The 17926-nt window shown below is 56.6% G+C and overlaps 2 protein-coding genes across 5 annotated transcripts; both read right to left on the bottom strand.

Annotated features, from left to right (window-relative positions):
- Window positions 1-1079: 1079 nt before the first annotated feature.
- On the bottom strand, window positions 1080-2715 carry ADM5 (adrenomedullin 5 (putative)). Its single transcript, XM_021681298.1, has 2 exons — window positions 1728-2715; window positions 1080-1516 (listed from the first exon to the last, which is right to left on the bottom strand). The coding sequence occupies exons 1-2, from the start codon at window positions 1829-1831 to the stop codon at window positions 1276-1278; spliced, it is 345 nt and encodes a 114-aa protein (XP_021536973.1). The 5' UTR covers window positions 1832-2715; the 3' UTR covers window positions 1080-1275.
- A 503-nt stretch (window positions 2716-3218) lies between these two features.
- On the bottom strand, window positions 3219-13681 carry PRMT1 (protein arginine methyltransferase 1). Of its 4 annotated transcripts, XM_021681296.1 has the most exons (11): window positions 13479-13681; window positions 11285-11338; window positions 10625-10726; window positions 9483-9638; window positions 9278-9341; window positions 7028-7170; window positions 6102-6189; window positions 5887-6002; window positions 4882-5032; window positions 4500-4621; window positions 3219-3518 (listed from the first exon to the last, which is right to left on the bottom strand). In XM_021681296.1, the coding sequence occupies exons 1-11, from the start codon at window positions 13512-13514 to the stop codon at window positions 3435-3437; spliced, it is 1116 nt and encodes a 371-aa protein (XP_021536971.1). In that variant the 5' UTR covers window positions 13515-13681; the 3' UTR covers window positions 3219-3434. The 4 variants fall into 4 exon arrangements, with proteins under 4 accessions (XP_021536971.1, XP_021536972.1, XP_044767391.1 ...); XM_021681297.1 differs by lacking the exon at window positions 11285-11338; XM_044911456.1 differs by lacking the exons at window positions 11285-11338; window positions 13479-13681 and adding an exon at window positions 10962-10979.
- Between the last annotated feature and the right edge of the window lie 4245 nt (window positions 13682-17926).

Genomic DNA, 17926 nt, shown 5'->3' on the forward strand with positions numbered 1-17926 from the left:
GGTGGGGGGATGGGGTGGGTGAGGAGTGGCGGGGGAGGAGCAGGGGGGTAATGTCTATAAATTCGTCCGCTCTAGGGTGGCCCAGCGTCCCCTCCCCCGCACCGGGGGCTGGAGGGAATGGGGGAGGGAGCACCCTACTGCGCATGCCTCACAGCCAGGGATGCTGAGGCTGTGAGCCGATGCGAGCTTCGAGGACAAGTGATGGAGAGACCCGCACGCCCAACCCAAGACACAGGCCTCCAGGCCCCGCGGGAGCTCGAGCCCCTCCAATACTTACCACGCTGAGTCAGAGGTCCGCCGATCCAATCCTGGAGACCAAGCCCGAGCACACCCCCCACCCTCGATTTAGAGCGCCAGACCCAAGGCTCCCACTTGCATATGTCCAATCCCAGGGCGACGAGTCCGCGACTTGGTCGTCGGGCCTCCGGAGCTCCTGGTCGCCCCCGATTATCCAACATCCAGGCACCCGGATTTCTGCCTCGCGCGTGCCTTGCCGGGTATTCGAGTCTCTGGTTTTATCCCCGCCCACTTCCAGCCCTCTGCGTTCTATCCCCGCCCCCTCGAATCCCGGCGTCCAATCCTCTCCCTCCGTTCGATCCCGAGCCCTCAGTCTTTTTCTACTCCGCCCGATTTCTCCACCATTGGCTTCCTGGGTTCTAAGCTGCTCCTCTCCTCCGAACCCCAGGTTCTTGGGCTTCCCACTCCGCTTTGTCTCACTCTCCTTTCTCTCTGCAAAACGAGGCTCGGCTTGGAACCCACAGCCCACCTTTGGGTACACGTAAAGTCACGCGCGTGGGTATCGAGCCAGAGCGAATCAAAGTTCTACCATCACGAGGAGGGAGGGCTGCTTGGGGGTTGGGTCAGCCCACCAAAACCGCCCACGGAAAATGCAAGCTGCACGGACTGAGTGGTGCGAAGGAGAAGCTACAGCGGATTGGATTCAAGTTAGACAGTCAGGGGGACTTCCGTGTGGGAAAAGGTGCATGGATAAAGGGGAAGAATATGTTAGAGACTGGGCTCAGATTGGGAGGCCGGAATGGGCACAGACAAGCAGAGTCTGAAACAGGAAACTCGTTTTATTAGGCTCTGGACGTTAGTATTCTTTGTACATGCTGGGTCCGGTGTGCCCCTGGGTCCAGCCCAGATCACAGCGGGGGGAGACAGTTTTTGAGTGAGCCCAGGAGATGGAGTTAGGGGAAAAGAAACTTGGGGTTGTGGCCCCAATACACAGATGGGTAAGCTGAGGCCAGGGGAGGGCCAGGGACGTGCCCGACGTCACCCAGGAAGCTGGGCACTGCGCTGGCCTCTTTTCTTCAGGCCAGGGTCCTGGAGACGGAGCAGGACCCTGGCCTCGCGCCGGCGGCGGCGCCCGTAGCTGTGGGGGTCCTGGGGCTCGCGGCCGGCCTTCCCTGAGTGCTCCTTGATGGAGGCGGAGCGGAGCCAGTATATCATCTCTGGGAGGCGGTGGGTCTGGCATGTGCCCAGGGAACAGAGGCGCCTGCGGTGCCGGGGCTGCCTGGGGAGGGAGCAGGGGAGAAGGCCGGGTTCAAACAGAATCCTCTCGAGAAAGGGGTCTCGGTGGGGTCGGGACACCCAGAACTCCGCGACCGCAGAGGCGCGCTTACAGATCATCATTCCACCGACGCGGGAAGCAGTGGCCTGAAGGGGGCGCACGCTCCTCGCGGTCTTCTTCCTGCCCTGTCCCCGCCGCCACCCGCCTTTCTCACCTGCCCACGGAGTCCGGGTCCCCCAGGACGGAGGAGGCGAGAAGCAACAGGAGGATGTGGAAAGTCATCGTGGGGTGGGGCCGGGAGCGGTCCTCGAAACCCATGTGCCTTGAAGTGGCCCCTCCGGGGTGCAGCTCCGCCCCCTTCCCGAGTCCGACAGTCCCCTGGAGGCCCGCTTGGGCGCCAGTCCCCACTGCCCAGGCGGGGAAAACTGCGGCCAAGAGTCGAGGAGGCCACACCACGCCAGAAGGGGAGGCTTAGAACCCGGATCCCCACGTCCTGCTCCTTGGCTTCTGAGGCCTCGCGGGTGCAGTCACACGGCGGAGCTATGACCCTGGGAGGCCTCGGGAGAGGGACCCCTTTAAGGCGGAGGGAAGAGGGGCGGGGCAGCTGACACCTGCTAGTGGTGACACAGCTTAGGGCTTCCAGGAAAGGGGTGGGGGCAGGGAGGCGCTGGGCTCCTGTGACCTCAACCTCAACCTCAACCCGTTGGGGACCATGAGGTCTCCCCGGCCAGGCTCCTTCGTGGGTCGGGCAATGCGGGGAGCGAGCGGAGCCGCGTCGGGTTGTAGACAGAGGGAGTCTGGGCCCTAGCACCGCGGGCGGACACCATCCTGGAGGAGGACTAGGTGCAGACGGGGGTGAAGTGCCACCAGGCCTGGGGTTCCCTCTGTACTGAAGCAGGTGGAACCAGGGCCAAGGAAAGGAAAGTCACGGTGGCTTAGGTGATGCAGGTCCTGTGGAGAGCACCCTGGGGGACCAGGGACTCTGTGCACAAGGCCGTGAGGAAGGGTCAGATGTAGATGCCACGCCTGCAGCAGAGGGTGAACACACAACCCCTGGGGAGCTGTCAGGGGGGCCTCCGAGTCCCATCTCTGTAAAGACGGGAGGCGGGGAGGCCCTGCTGCCCTAAGGTGGGACATCCCCCCCCCTTGTCCCCCACCTCCAAGTCCCAAGCTAGGCTGGGGGAGCAAGCAGACACACAAGGAATTCTATCCCCTTAATATACCCCCCATGACTCAGTTTCCCCACCTGCAGAGGGCAGGGCAGTAGTCACTGCCAGTCAGCCCTGGCCTGGCCTTGGAGGGTCCTGGACAGGAAAAAACAGCCAGACAGTGGAACAATGTGTGCGCTGGGGGGAGGGGGGGGAAGATGACTTTCTGGGAAACTTAAGGACCCAGCTATGCTGGGAACCCACACCCCAACCCTCCCCCAGCCCAGCAGGGCAACCGGGGGCAGGAGCCCTGCCCAATGGGGACAAGAGGGAACAGGGCCTCAGGGGGCATGAGTGAGGGAGATTGGGGGGGGAGGGACAGGGGAACAGAGACTAGAGGCCAGAGCCAGGGAGCAAGACCTAGAGACACAGAGGTGGGGACAGAGACCTACAGCTACCAGCAGGTGCCATCCCAGCACCCCCCGCTGCTCAGGCTGTCACTGCAGCCCCTGCAGACCGAACCCCAACCCCACTTTGCCCCCCAGGAAGCCGAGCCGTCCCAGCTGAGGATTTATTGGCGTAAATGCAACCATATAAAAACATAAGTTATGAAAAACACAGTCACGATGTGCCCCGCCCCAGCCCAGACCCCTAGAACCCCCTTCTGAGGGAGGGAAGGAGAGGAAGGGGGAGCCCCCAAACTGCCTAAGAACGCCGCAGCCCCTGGGCCCGTGGAGGGCCGGCCCGGCCGGGGTGGGAGAAGCCGGGCCGCCTCAGCGCATCCGGTAGTCGGTGGAGCAGGACAGCTCGCACAGCTGGCCCTTGAAGTCCAGGTCAATGGTGAAGTCCAGGTCACGCTGTGGGGAGAGGGCAGATGAGGGGGACTGCACATGGGACAGGCAGAGATCTGGAACCGTCTGAGTCAGGAAGCGGCCGCAGGGGGTGCGCCCCCAGCCACCTCCCACACTCCCCGGAGACCCCACGTCCAGGCTGGGGGACCCCACGTTGCTGGTCCCACCCTCAGCCCTGACTCCCAGCCGCGGGTGACACCCTCAAAGGCACCTGGAGCCCAGCCAAGCCCGCCCCTCCAGGGCAGAGCTCAGCAGCTCTGGCTCTCGCTTAAGGGTTGTTCCCACATCAGGACCGTTCCTATCAGTAAAGCAGTTACTCCTTCCCTCTTCTAGGAAGCAAACCTCTCCCCCAGCACACTTCCTCCCACACGGCAACACTCATGGTCCCGACCCCACCGTCCCCCCGTCCTCGGCTCCCAGGCTTCGTGGAGGCCAGGCCTCGCTCCGCGCTCCCCACCCCCCAGCGCTCCCCAGAAAGGCTTGGGCCAGAATCGCCAATAACCTTGAAGACTTCTGCCCTCAGGCCCCCCACCTCGGCCCAGGCTCCCGGCTTCCTCCCCGCCCCTCTGGGCCTCTCCTTCGGTCTCTTTATGCCCGGGTTTTCCAAGCTCTGTACTACTGACATTTGGGGGTCACAGTCGAGGCTTCTCCACTGTCCTGTGCTAGAAGCTACTGGCATCTTTCTCCAGGTGTGAGAGCCCAGGAGGTCTCCAGACAGTGGCAAATGTCCTCTGAGAGAGGTGTGGCCTTGGGACACCCACTCCGGCAGTGCTCCCTGAGCATCACCCAGCCCCGCGCCCACAGACCCACACTTCTAGCCCAGGCCCACCTGCCCCGACTCCAGGCTCCAGACCCTTTGTCCTCCCATCCAGCTGGGGTCTCCCCAGGGGTCGCAGACTCAACTGAGCAGAGGGCTGGTGGGGCCCCAGAACAGGCAGCAATGCCCCTCCTGAGCCCAACCCCCCCGCCGCCCCCGCTGCGCCTCACATTATTCTTGGCATTGGGCCGCATGCCGATGGTGCCAAAAATCTCCTCGCCTGTCTTCACGGTCAGGTAGTCCTCCATGTAGAACACGGTCTGCTTCCAGTGCGTGTAGGGGGACTCGGGGCCTGGGGGTGCAGTCGGGTCAGCCGGGATGCGGCCAGCCGCCAGGCCTCCTGTCCAGCCCCCACCCTGGGCCTCGGCCTGGCCCTTCCCTTTGTCTGGCCCCTCCATGACCTTTGCTGAGCCTCCACCATCCCTGAATCCCTTCACCCTCATCAAGCCTTGGAGAGGAACTGTTGGTTACTGTTTCACGGGTGGGGAAACGGAGGCATGGCCGGCCCCCTGGCTCCCCCTGCTGGTTCCTGCCCGCGCCCCCCATGCTCACTGGTGGAGAAGCCCGTCCTCTTGTGGCAGCGGGTGAACTCGATGTTGAAGTAGGCCACGAGGGCGTGCACGTAGTCATTCCGCTTCACTTGCAGACAGAAGGGGGAGGTGAAGGTCAGGTCTTCCACCTTGACAGTGTAGATGTCCACCTCCTGCGGGACAGGCCCCGTGAGCCCCACTCCCCAGCACGCAGCCCAGCGGGAGGCGGGAAAGCCTGGGGGAGCCACGCTGCAGTCCTGCTGCCTTCTCTCCCATGGCCAAAGCCCACCCCGGACGGTTCTACTTCCTAGAGCTACTACTTCTGCTTCAGAGAACTGCCCCTTGCCCCTTCTCCACGGCCTTCACCCTGCCCGGGGGCCTCTTCGCGGAGCTCCCTACCTCTGCCCCCCACCCCCCCTCCCCCGCCACAGCTCCTTACCCGACCTATCAGCCAATGTGACGATTTTAAAACACTGTCCATCAGCTCATGTCAAACTCCTGCTCAAAACCCTGACAGCTCCCTGGCGCCCGCCCTCCCAGCTCCTGTCCTCACTCGCTCCAGACTCCCTCCTCCTCCTCCTCCTCCTCCACCAGGTTTGGGCCGCCTCTCGCAGCCCAGCGCAATTCTAGGGCTCACCCCAGTGTCCAGCTCCGTGTGCGGACACCGAGGGGCTCAAGAACCGATCGCTGCCATGGTATTCTTCATCAGTGGCCCAAGTGCATATCAACTTGCTCAGGGCCTTGAGCTTCCTGCATCTGGAGTGCTGGCCAGCTCAGGCTAGAAGCTACTAGCATCCCCCCAGAGCAGTGCCCACCAGTCTGGTCTTGCTCCCGGTGGCACCTGGAACCGCCCAGGGGGCTGGGCTCATAAAGCTTTTTAATGGATTTAAGTGGCTTCTCCGGGCCTCTAGCGCCACCTCCGGCCAACAGGTCAGACTCCCAGGCCTCGGGCAAACACTGGGCCACCTGATGTCGTGGCCCTTCCTTGGTTCCAACCCTGGGGACACCTGGCCACACTCCCCCTCACCTTTATGAGACAGGCGTTGGTGACCAGCTGCTTGGGGTCCACCACATCCACCAGGGGCTCCTTAATGGCCACGTCTTTGATGCAAGACATGTCAAAGCCGTATACGTTCTCCCACCCTGGGGAGGCAGGCAGGGAGGAGGGGTGAGCCCATCAGCGGCACCCAGGCCAAGCCTGCCCCGCCCCCCGAGCTCCTGGTGGGGAGCCCCCGAGCTCACAGTGAATCTTGTAGTCTTTGTACTGACGGTCTTCAATGGCTGTCACATACAGCGTGGCTCGGTCCGGGAAGATGAGGCCATCGGGGGCCTGCCGAGGGGTAAGGGGAGGGTGTGAAGGATTGGGGGTGGGTCTTGGAACACTGCCCCCAAACCTTGACAACTTGGGTCTCTATCCACACACGCTATCCCCACCCTGGTCTGAGCCACCTGGACTCCTACAATGGCCTCCTCACTGGTTCTTCGCTTCTGCTCTCATGCCCGCATCTACTCCCCACACGGCTGCAAGGTGGCATCCAGGAGCACCTAAGTCTCAGGCCTGTCCTTCACAGGTTCTGAAGAATCTGCAGAACTCTCCCTGGCTCCTCAGAGAGGAAAATTAAAGTCTCACGGGGATGCTCAGGCCCCTCCACCCCCTTCCCTTCTACTGTTCTTCCAGACCCTCAGTCCACTCCCTGCTGTTCCTCAACACCCAGTAAGAACACTCCTGCCCCAGGACCTTTGCACCAGTTCCTCCGCCCAGATGATCTTTGCCCCAGATCTCCTGCAGCTCCTACCCCTTGTTCAGGTCTTAGTCACGGCCCCCTGGGGAGCCTGCTCCCTGAGCATCTGGAACCGTGGTCCTCTGGCCTCTCCCCATCCTTTCACCCTGCTATGATCTTCTTTCCAGCACCCCAGCACCAGACACCTCCTGACACTGTCTCCTTGTCACTGTCTAGCTCCTGGTGCCTGTTACCTCCCATTTTGGCTTTGGGCCCTCGCACATCTGAGCAGTCAGTCCCCTGTATGAAGTCCCCTGTGGGGGAAGTATCTAGTATGGCTTTTGGTTTTCTGCCCAGGCCCTGATTGATAGGTGCTCAACACGTGGCCGAAGGAGCCCAGGCTGTGTGAGCCTGTGTGAGCTGCTCCCACCCTGCAGGGGGCCTCACCAGCCACTTGTCTCGGGCGTAGAGCACGGTGTTGAGCATTGACTCGTAGAAAAGGCAGTAGCCCATCCACTCGCTGATAATGATGTCCACCTTCTCCACCGGAAGCTCTACCTCCTCCACCTTCCCCTTGATGATGGTCACCACTGCGGGGGCAGAGAGAGGCACATGCAACTGGCCCCGAGGAGACCCGTCTGCTTGCCTCCCCTGGGGGACCAGAACCTGGGGACCCCACTGGAGCCGCCCCTGTCTCCTCCAGGAAAGGCTGGGAGCTGCATTCAGGCATCTTCAAAGAACTCTGCCAGCTGAAGCCACATTCTCTGAACTCAGGGTTTTTTGGCTTTGTTTTTTTATAATTTTTTTTTTAAAGTAATCTCTATGCCCAATGTGGGGCTCAAATTCACGACCCCGAGATCAAGAGTCACACACTCTATGGACCCAGCCAGGCAGGTGCCCCTCTGTTAACTCAGTTTTGTTTTTTTTTTTTAAGATTTTATTTATTTATTTGACAGAGAGACAGCGAGAGAGGGAACACAAGCAAGGGGAGTGGGAGAGGGAGAAGCAGGCTTCCCGCGGAGCAAGGAGCCCAATGCAGGGCTCGATCCCAGGACCCTGGGATCATGACCTGAGCCGAAGGCAGACGCTTAACGACTGAGCCACCCAGGCACCCCTGTTAACTCAGTTTTAAAATTCATTCATCACCCTGGATATTTTTAAGGCAGAAGCAGAAATGTATGGGTTAGGTATTGGATGATAAGACTTTGTCGTTAACAGCATGGTCATGTTTTTTGAAAGCCTTCATTAGAGAGAGACACACACACAGTAGGATTTATAGGAGAAATGACATCACGGTTGAAATTTGCTTCAAATGGAGATATTTAAAGCTCAGTGGTAGGTATCTGGGGGCTCATTATACTAATCTCTCCTTTTATATATATATATATATATATATATATATATATATATATATATATATATATAAATCTTTTTAAAAAAAATCACTACGGGGGCGCCTGAGTGGCTCAGTCGTTAGGCGTCTGCCTTCGGCTCAGGTCATGATCCCAGGGTCCTGGGATCGAGCCCCGCATCAAGCTCCCTGCTTGGCAGAGAGCCTGCTTCTCCCTCTCCCACTCCCCCTGCTTGTGTTCCCTCTGTCACTGTCTCTCTCTCTGTCAAATAAATAAATAAAATCTTTAAATAAAAAAAAATCACTTCGGGGGCGCCTGGGAGGCTCAGTCAGTTGAGCATCCAACTCTTGGTTTCAACTCAGGTCATGATCTCAGGGTCGTTGGCTCCAGCCCTGTGTTGGGCTCCACGCTTGGTGTGGAGTCTGCTTGAGATTCTCTCCCTCTCCCCACCTCCCCGTACTCTCTAAATAAATAAATAAATAAAATCTTAAAAAAAAAAAAAAAAATCACTTCAGTGTCTAAAATGCTAGGAGCCTCCACATCCGGAAAACCCACCATCTTCCCTCATTCTCTGCCCCAGGAACCCGACAGGTGGGAACTCAAAAGCCACACGGCAACATCCACACAACCGGCATTTTTGACCCGAGCAACCCTCCTTTAACAACCTGACCTCCCAGATACACTAGTTCATACATAAGATGACAGTGCGGGCTAGGGGATGAACGTCTCAGGGGCTGCTGGAATGCCCACCCCCAGGAGCCCGACTGAGAGAGCTGGGGTACGTGCAGGCGATAGCCGTCATCAAAAAGAGCAAGATCATCGAAAAGAGCAAGAGCCTCTCACATCTGGAAATGTGTGAAACTACACGATGAGCAGGTGGAAGAAGTAAAGGGCAAAAGGCTCGCGTGAAATGCTATTTATGTCTAAGACATGCATGTGAGCGTGAAAACATTTACACGTGTACGTGCTTGTGGGTGTAGACTTCTCTGGAAGGGAATGTGGGCTGAGCTTAGAAGGGCGGCTGAGAGACTTCTCACCACGGACCCTCAGGTGTCAACCCCATGCCTCTGCAAACTAAAGACTGCTTCTTGCCCCCGTGTTTGACGAGCGAGGCACTAAGCTCGTGACTTTGCCACTCGATTCCTAAACCGGCAGCACCCGCCTTGTCACTGCCCATTGTGAGCTCTGAGAAGGGATTCTCAGGCTGCCGGCAACTCAGAGCCCGTGGCAGGAGGAACAGCTGAATCTGTGTTCAGTGACGACCCCCACCCCACTGCCAAGGGCCCCGGGGAAGCGGGAAATCACCCACTCCATCCCCACAAACCCATTCTCTTCCTGGGCTCACCATGGTCTAACTTGTTGGCTTTGACGATCTTCACCGCATAATCAGAGATACTGGAACACTCGATCTGGGGGCCCAGGAAGAAGGGAGGGTGAGACCCCCCCCAATCCCACCCTCTGCCCCCAGTCCCCTCCATCCAATCCCTGAGCCCTGAGGGGCCCCTCTCTGTCCCCAGGCCCTGGCCCGCCCGCCTGCCCAGGACACTCACCCCAATGACCTTGCGGGCTCCAGCCTTGGCAGCAAACATACAGAGGATCCCTGTGCCGGAGCCCACGTCCAGCACCACCTTGTCCTTGAAGAGGTGCCGGTTGTGAAACATGGAGTTTCGGTATGTGAGGGTGCGCACCTCATCTTTCAGCATCTCCTGGAGGGGGAGGTAGGGGCGCAAGGCACAAGCATATCATGAGGGGGCCCACGTCCCCAGCCGGAAAATGGGGTGCCCTGGCCTCTGACACACTGGCGGTTTGGAGAGCTAGAGCTCAGTCCTCCCACTTCCTTAGTCCCCTTGGAACAAGTCATTTCCCTCCCACATGCCTCAGTTTCCCTATTTTTTTTTTTTTTTTAAAGATTTTATTTATTTATTTGACAGAGAGAGACACAGCAAGAGAGGGAACACAAGCAGGGGGAGTGAAAGAGGGAGAAGCAGGCTCCCCACTGAGCAGGGAGCCCAATGCGGGCCTCGATCCCAGGACCCTGGGATCATGACCTGAGCCGAAGGCAGCCGCTTAACCGACTGAGCCACCCAGGCGCCCTCAGTTTCCCTATTTGTAAAATCAGACCGGATGGACTAATCTCCCTCCCGCCTTGGCCTGATTCTACCATTGCCTCCCAAGCCCCAGTGAACCTTGGCTGTACCCAGCACTTAGTGCCCCTAAACGGTACACTTAAAGGTAAATTTTGTTATGTATATTTTACCACAATTTGGAAGAGGCCTCAGCAAAAGGGGAGGAAAAAAAAGGGGAAGTGCTCAGAATCGCATCCCCACCACTTTCGGGGACCTCGGTGCGAAAGGGTCCAGAAGCCCCGGGGCACAGCAGGCGGGAGCCGCTGGGGGGCAGTCCCACCGCCAGCCACTAGAGGGCGGCAGAGACCGGCAGGCCCTGACCTCCGGCTGAAGTCTCAGGCAGGCTCGCCCGCGCTCCCACCCCAGCCTCCCGAGAGGGCCAGGCTAAGCACCGTCTCCAAGGCAACGGCTGGGAGAGGCGACCCCGGGGTGTGTGCCTCACACCCAGAGGGGCGGCCAGGCACGCTGCCAGGGGAGCAGGGCGCATGCGTGGGAAATTAAGTTCCAGCCCTCCCAAACATTAACCCCCTCAAGATTCAGCAGCTCTAGGAGCTGTTCCCACTCACCTCGTGAATGCCGAAGTGAGCATAGGAATCAAAGTAGTAATCTTTGGACGTCATGTCCTCAGCATTGGGCTTCTCGCTGCTTTCTGCCTGGCCACAGGAGACCTGGGAGGAGGTGGATGGGAGCATGGGTCAAATCTGGGGGCTCTCTAAGGCCTCTTAAACCTCCAGGTCCCTACTTCTCCCTGGAGAACAGACACCCCCCCCCAAAATCATACCATGGCAACCCTACAGCCCCCGTCTGCCATCTTGCCTCCCCCCAAACCCCAAAACCTTACAACCCCACTTTCCTCTTCCAGGACCCCTCCCCAGAGCACCATCCAGGGGAGTACCCCGATACCCCAGCCACGCCTACCATCTCTCCAGTCTCTCTGCCCCCGTCTCTAGCTCAGCCCACAGCTGGGGAGGGGAGGGGAAGGCAGAATTGGGGCTGACACGGGAAGGGCAAAGTGGGGGGGCTGGAAATGTAGTTAAGGAAGTAGCCACAGTATTTGGGGAGGCCAGATGGGAGCCACAAACCTGGAGGGGGTTTGTACTAACGTTTGGGGGGGCACAGGGTAAACTGGTTTGAAGCAAGAGGAATCATGGTTAGACCGCTAGAAAGGGCCTGATATGTGGCAAGATATATTTATGTGGGGAAGGGTCTCACAAAAGGATATTTACTTCTTCAAGAGGCGGCTGGAGGCTCATCCCATTAGCCAAGGTGGCTACAAAATTCTAGGAGAGAGTAACAGGGAGACAGGATTAGCTACTGGGAGTGGCTAGGGGAGGGCCAGGCCAGGGGACCCCAGCTCACAGGGGAGGGGGTGTTTCCTGCACTTTTCCTTTTCCTTGGCAGGGAGTGGTGGCAGAGGGAGCAAGTAAAGAGGCAGGGCTGTTTTTAAAAGGGGTGGGAGAAGTGGGGGGAGAAGAGATGGGGTTCTGTCCCAGGTACGGCTGGAGAGATGGTGGCCCGCCCCCACGCTGTCCCTCTCTGACCAGGCACCTGACCACACACACCTCCCCCATCCAGGCCGCAGGAACTGGCACCCGCCAGGTACACAGGCACCACCAGCTGTCGCTCCCCCTCATCATCTAATCCCCCCAGATTAGGTGACACTTCCTGACACACACCCCCATCCTGGGGTGCCGTGAGTAGCTGGTGGGGGGCTGGCAGGATGTACCCACTGGGCATCTGCCGCCTCTGCAAACAAGTCTCTTGTCTGAGAGGACCCCAGGAAGGAGGTATGGCACACAGACACCCCCACCAGGGTGGCACCCTGACCCCTAGCTCCTGCCTTGGACTCAGGAAGCCCCAAACAAAACCAGCCCGCGCCAACCTCCTAGCTTAGTCCCCTCTTCCCAGGAAGGTGGAGTCCCAGGGAGGAGGCCCGACTCTGGACCCTCAAACCCCTCCACACGTGGGGCCAAGTCCTGAGGCAAGCTCTAAGAAAGATACTTCCTCCACCCATACAGACCCTGGTCCAGGAGAGAGCCAAGGTGGATGGGAGCCATTGGCGTGACACCCGGGAGCTGCCTGCCCCCCAATGCTACAAGGTAACAGGAGGCAGTATGCAGGCCCCATCAGATTACATCCCTTCCAGATGTGACCACCCTCCGGGCCCCAAGAAGCACGAAGTCACAGACATGACCCACGAAGCTCCAAGCCCCGCCCCCACTCTCCCAAGCCACTGAGGACACCTACAAAGACGGGTGACTGGTAAGGGGATTTCCCACTGGGACCCATTTCTCAATACCACTAATACCACGACCAGGCAAGTCCCAAGAGGTCTTGAAACAGCCCCGGAGCCAACCCCATATGGCTGCACAAGAACCAAACCTCTCAGGAAACCATTTCAAGCCTCCAGGCTCAGGACCCTCAAACAGGGCTGCAGGAAGGGGGAGGTCCCCCACCTTCGCATATGCGCCGGGGAAAGAAAGGTCTCCAATAGGAGGTAAAGCTCGTAGTTTATATTCCCCACATCCTCTTCCCAGCACAGACTCTCCCTCCCCTCGCCCGGGAGGGCTCCGAAGGGGAGGTGGGTTTTGGGACACGCCCCATGAAAAAGATGTCCCTCCCACACACCCAAAAATGGCCACAAGGGGGTGCACGACGCCTTATCGGGAAGGATCTCCTTCAACTAGAGGCCCCCCCACCACCCAGAGGGAGGTCACAGGGGCATGCCCCATCCCCCCAGCTCCCAAAGCCCCGGGCAGGAGAGAATCCAGGCACAGGAAAACGGCGGCCGGGAGGGAACCAATTCTTCCTCTTCCTCCAATCCCAACCCAGGAATGCACGAAACCTGGACCGAAGCCTAAGCAGATGCCCCGGTATCGGGAACGGGGTTTTGGAGGGTCGAGATACACTGTCCCTCCAGAGAGACTCTTTACTTCTCGGAGGGACCGATGCACGTACACCCCGAGGGGTACGTCGCGATCCCCGGGGAGAGGACAGGGGGCCTCCGAGGGAGGGTCGGAGCCTCCTCTCCGCCCCCCCACCCGGGGGCGCCCCTCCCCCGGCCGGGGGGCGGGGCCTTTGTCCCGCACGTGGAGCCCGCCCGGCCACCGGGCACGGCACACCCCCTCCTCACCCACCGTGCCGCGGCCACGTGGGGGGCAGGCCGGAAGCGCCCCCAGCCCTCCTCCACGTGGGAGGGGGCACGACACCTTCAGCTCGACCAGGTGCCGCAGGCCCCCGACAGCTAGGAAACCCGCACCTCAGACTGTATCCCGAGATCCGGAGCATGCGGCGTCCCCTCCGTACGGCTGAGAGCCTTCATCCCCAATCCGCCCATTCGGAGCCCCTTCCCCACGACGGAGGCATAAAACATCGACCCCCAAACCTCTCCCCACCCCCGACGGCGCTCCAGGCGCTCACCTCCATGATGCAGTTCGCGGCCTCGGCTGCCGCCATCTTCACCCGCACCTACTCCTCCTCCTGCCGCCGAGACCCCCCCCTTTCTCCGCACTCCCCCGGGACCGCCTTATACCGGAGGGTCCACGGCCCGCCCACAACGACCCCGCCAGGAGATCTCATTGGCAATGGAGGCGGCCCGTCTGAGAATACCGTTTACCAATTGGGCAAAGAAGACGCCCATCAAAGTTGAGGGGCCCGCCCAGTCTGGTGTGCGGAGCCCCGCCCCCTTAAGTCGACGGGGATGGGAAAGACTGCCCGTCTGTCGCAAAAACCGCGGCTGATGATTGGGCAAAGTCTACCAGAAGTTCCCGCCCCTGTCCCCCCAGCACCGCCTCAAAGCTTCCCGGCGGGCCCCGCGCTAAGCGGACATCTTGAAAGAGAGCTGTCCATCGCCAAAACAACCCGCCTCTTTGTAGCTGCTATTGGTTTATCCTGAATGTGACGTCATGAAGCCTTTAGACAGCCCTCGTCTAGCGGCTGATCTCAAGGAGAACGCGGCGATTGGCCCACGAGGAGGGAGGAAGGCCGGCCTTTAGGCTCCAGCGATTGGCTCCAAGAATAGTCACTCCTCAGCCATTCGGTGGATTCTCCCAGCCGGAGGGGAGTTCAGAAGGAACAAGGGAGCTTGTGCCCATTTACCTGAGGGACAGACTGGAGAAGTGAGAGGCCTGGAGAAGAGGAGGGCTTGTCTGGGGTCCGACACAAGTCAGTAATAGGACTCAGGCCTCAAGACATAGAACCACCTAGCCCTCTACCTAACTGTTCCGAGTTTTTTAAATCCAACAACCCCCTCAAGCCACTTGGCCTTTGCCGGGTCCCTCCGCCAGCTGGGAACACTCACCTCCCTGGGCCTGCCAATTTCTATCTATCAGTCAGGGCACGGCTTGGGTGCTCCTTGCCACGGGAAGCTTTTCTCCTCTTGGAGAAAAAGTCACTACAGATCTTCCTGAGTTATGATGGGGTTTCCTCCGCCCCCCAGTAAACCCCTCCTAAGTTGAAAATATCATAAATTGTAAATTTAATCCACCTAACCAGCCGAAAACCATAGCTTAGCCATGCTTGGAACACTTGGGCCGTATCCTCCAACACAAGTGTTGAGCATCTCGTGTAATTCATTGAACACTGTGGGATGGTTGTACGGGTACAGAATGGGTGTAGGTGTATCAGTTGTTTGCCCTTCCGATTGCTTGGCTGTGAGCTCTGGCCTAACATGAGAGAGGATCATACTGCGTATCAGGAGCCCAGGAAAAGATCCAAATTCATATCGGAAGTATGGTTTCTACAAAGTGTACCACTTCACACCAAAAACTGTAAGTTGAACCATCTTGAGTCGAGGACATCTGTCACTGAATGAAGATGAACGCAACTGGTGGAATATATCCATCACCCCAGAAATTTCCTCATGACTCTTTCTAGTCAGTACTCTACCACCCACCCCAGAAGCAATCGCTTTCTGTTTTCTGTCACTCTGATGGAGCTTTTTGTTTTCTTTAGCACGAAGCCCCGCGTGGGTCTTGAACTCATAATGCTTCCATCAAGACCTGAGCTGAGGTCAAGAATCAGACACTTGACCAACTGAACCGCCCAGATGCTCCTGCTTTTTCTTTTCTAAAATTTCATAGGGGCGGCACCTGGGTGGCTCAGTCGGTTAAGCGTCTGACTCTTGATTTTGGCTCAGGTTATGATCTCAGGGTGGTGAGAGTGAGCCTCCAGCTTTGGGCTCTGCACTGGGTGTGGAGCCTGCTTGAGATTCTCTCTCTCTCTCCCCCTCTCAGACAAACAAACAAACAAACAAATAAATAAAATTAATTTCATATGAAAATAATTACACAGTATGTTCTCTTTTGTGTCTTTCTTCTTTCACTCAATGCTTTTGAGATTCATTCCAAGTTGTTGCATATAACGTTGGTGCGACCCTTTTTATTCCTGAGAATTCCATTGTATGGATGTATCACAGTTTATCCATTGCCCTGTTGATGGATACTCTGGACTTTTGGGGGCTATTATAAATAAAGTGGCTATCCTATGTTCATGTATGAGTCTTCTGTGGATGTACATTTTTGTCTTGGATAAACCTAGGAGCAGATGGCTGGGTTGGATGCTAGGTGTATGTTTAATTTTATAAGAGACTGCCAAAAAGGGGTGCCTGGGTGGCTCAGTCGTTAAGCGTCTGCCTTCGGCTCAGGTCATGATCCCGGGGTCCTGGGATCGAGCCCTGCATTGGGCTCCCTGCTCCGTGGGAGGCCTGCTTCTCCCTCTCTCTGTCAAATAAATAAATAAAATCTTAAAAAAAAAAAAAGAAACTGCCAAAAAGTTTTCCAGTGCACTCTGCCATCTTGCATCCCCATCAGTGATGCATGAAGAGCCCCACATGCTCCACATCCTCACCAGCACTTGTTACAAGCAGTCTTTAATTTTAACCATTCTGGTGGGTATGAAGAGGTGTCTCATTGTGATTGCCATTTGCACTGTCCTGACCACTAATGTTGAGCGTTTTCTCATGTGCTTATTGGCCATCTGTAGATCTTTTTTTTTTTTTTTTTAAGATTTTATTTATTTATTCATGAGAGAGAGAGAGGCAGAGGCAGGGGGAGAAGCAGGCTCCCCGCGGAGCAGGGAGCCCTATGCCGGACTCGATTCCAGGACCCTGGGATCATGACCTGAGCTGAAGGCAGACGCTTAACGACTGAGCCACCCAGGCACCCCTGTAAACAGTTTTTAATAGAGACAGAGGTGCAGGTCTCTGTCGGGCATATCTACTTTGAATATTTTCTCCCAATCTGTGACCCGTCTTTTCAGTTTTAGTTTTCTTTTTTAAAGATTTTATTTATTTATTTGAGAGAGAGAGAACACATGAGAGGGGATAGGGTCAGAGGACGAAGCAGACTCCCTGCCGAGCAGGGAGCCCGATGCGGGACTCGATCCAGGGACTCCAGGATCATGACCTGACCCGAAGGCAGTCGCTTAACCAACTGAGCCACCCAGGCGCCCCAGTTTTGGTTTTCTAATGTTGTCTTTTGAAGAGCAGAGGTGTTAAGGTTTTTTTTTTTTAAGTTTATTATTATTATTATTATTTTTAAATAATCTCTGCCCCAACGTGGGGCTCGAACTCAGGACCCTGAGATCAAGAGTCGTATGCTTTTCCGACTAAGCCAGTTAGGTGCCCCAAGATTTTAAGTTTTGACGAAGTCCAATTGATCAAATATCAGTCCACATCTTCACCTCTACACTATAGGCTGTGTGGGTCCTAAAGCTCTTTTCCAAATATTTCAGCAAGATTTTTTAACCCTTTTTCCCCTGACTTCCATGTATTGGACCCAATCAATTACTTTTGCTCTGTGCTGCTACTAAGAACAAAAAATTATAACAAACTTTTTTTTTTTAAGATTTTATTTATTTATTTGACAGAGAGAGAGCACACAAGCAGGAGGAGTGGCAGGCAGAGGAAGAAGCAGGCTCCCCGCTGAGCAGGGACCCTGAGGGAAGGGGAGCCAAAGGCAGATGCTTAACCGACTGAGCCACCTAGGTGCCCAACAAAATATCTTTTTAACACTAGGAAATAACTTAATGTGATTGAAAAGGAGGTGGCACTGGGCAGGGGGATACATACATACAGAGTCCAGGGAAGAGGTCTGAGCTGAAGTCAGAGATGGGAGATTTGTCAGTGTCAAATTATGCATTTTCCAAGATGGCAGCCACTCCCGACGTGGGGGCTAATGAACACTGGACTGTGGCAAGTCTGAATGAGATGTGCTCCAAGTGGTGAAGACTTCATAGTTAAAAAAGAATCTACAGGGGCACCTGGGTGGCTCAGTAGGTTAAGCACCCACCTTCAGCTCAGGTCATGATCCCAGGGTCCTGGGATCCGGCTCCCTGCTCAGTGGAGAACCTGCTTCTCCCTCTCTCCCTGCTCTTGCTCTCTCTCACTGTCCCTCTCTCTCAAATAAATAAATAAAATCTTTAAAAATAAACAAATAAAGGGCGCCTGGGTGGCTCAGTTGGTTGAGCGACTGCCTTCGGCTCAGGTCATGATCCTGGAGTCCAGAGATTGAGTCCCGCATCGGGCTCCCTGCTCGGCAGGGAGTCTGCTTCTCCCTCTCCCGCTCCTCCCTCTTGTGCTCTCTCTCTCTCTCACTCTCTCTCTCAAATAAATAAATAAAATCTTTAAAAATATATATATAATAAACAAATAAAAAAATAAAAAAGAATCTGCAGTATCTCATGAATATTTTTATAGTGATTACATGTTGAATTGATTTTATTTTGGATACAAGGGGTGGATAAAAGTTGTTAAAATTAATTTACCAGTTGCTTTTTATTTATTTATTTATTTTAAGATTTATTTATCTATTTGAGAGAGAGAGAGCAGGAGCAGGAGGGGCAGACGGAGAGAATCTCAAGCAGACTCC

The sequence above is a fragment of the Neomonachus schauinslandi genome, chromosome 16 (assembly GCF_002201575.2).
Source record: "Neomonachus schauinslandi chromosome 16, ASM220157v2, whole genome shotgun sequence".
NCBI classification, from domain to species: Eukaryota; Metazoa; Chordata; class Mammalia; order Carnivora; family Phocidae; genus Neomonachus; species Neomonachus schauinslandi.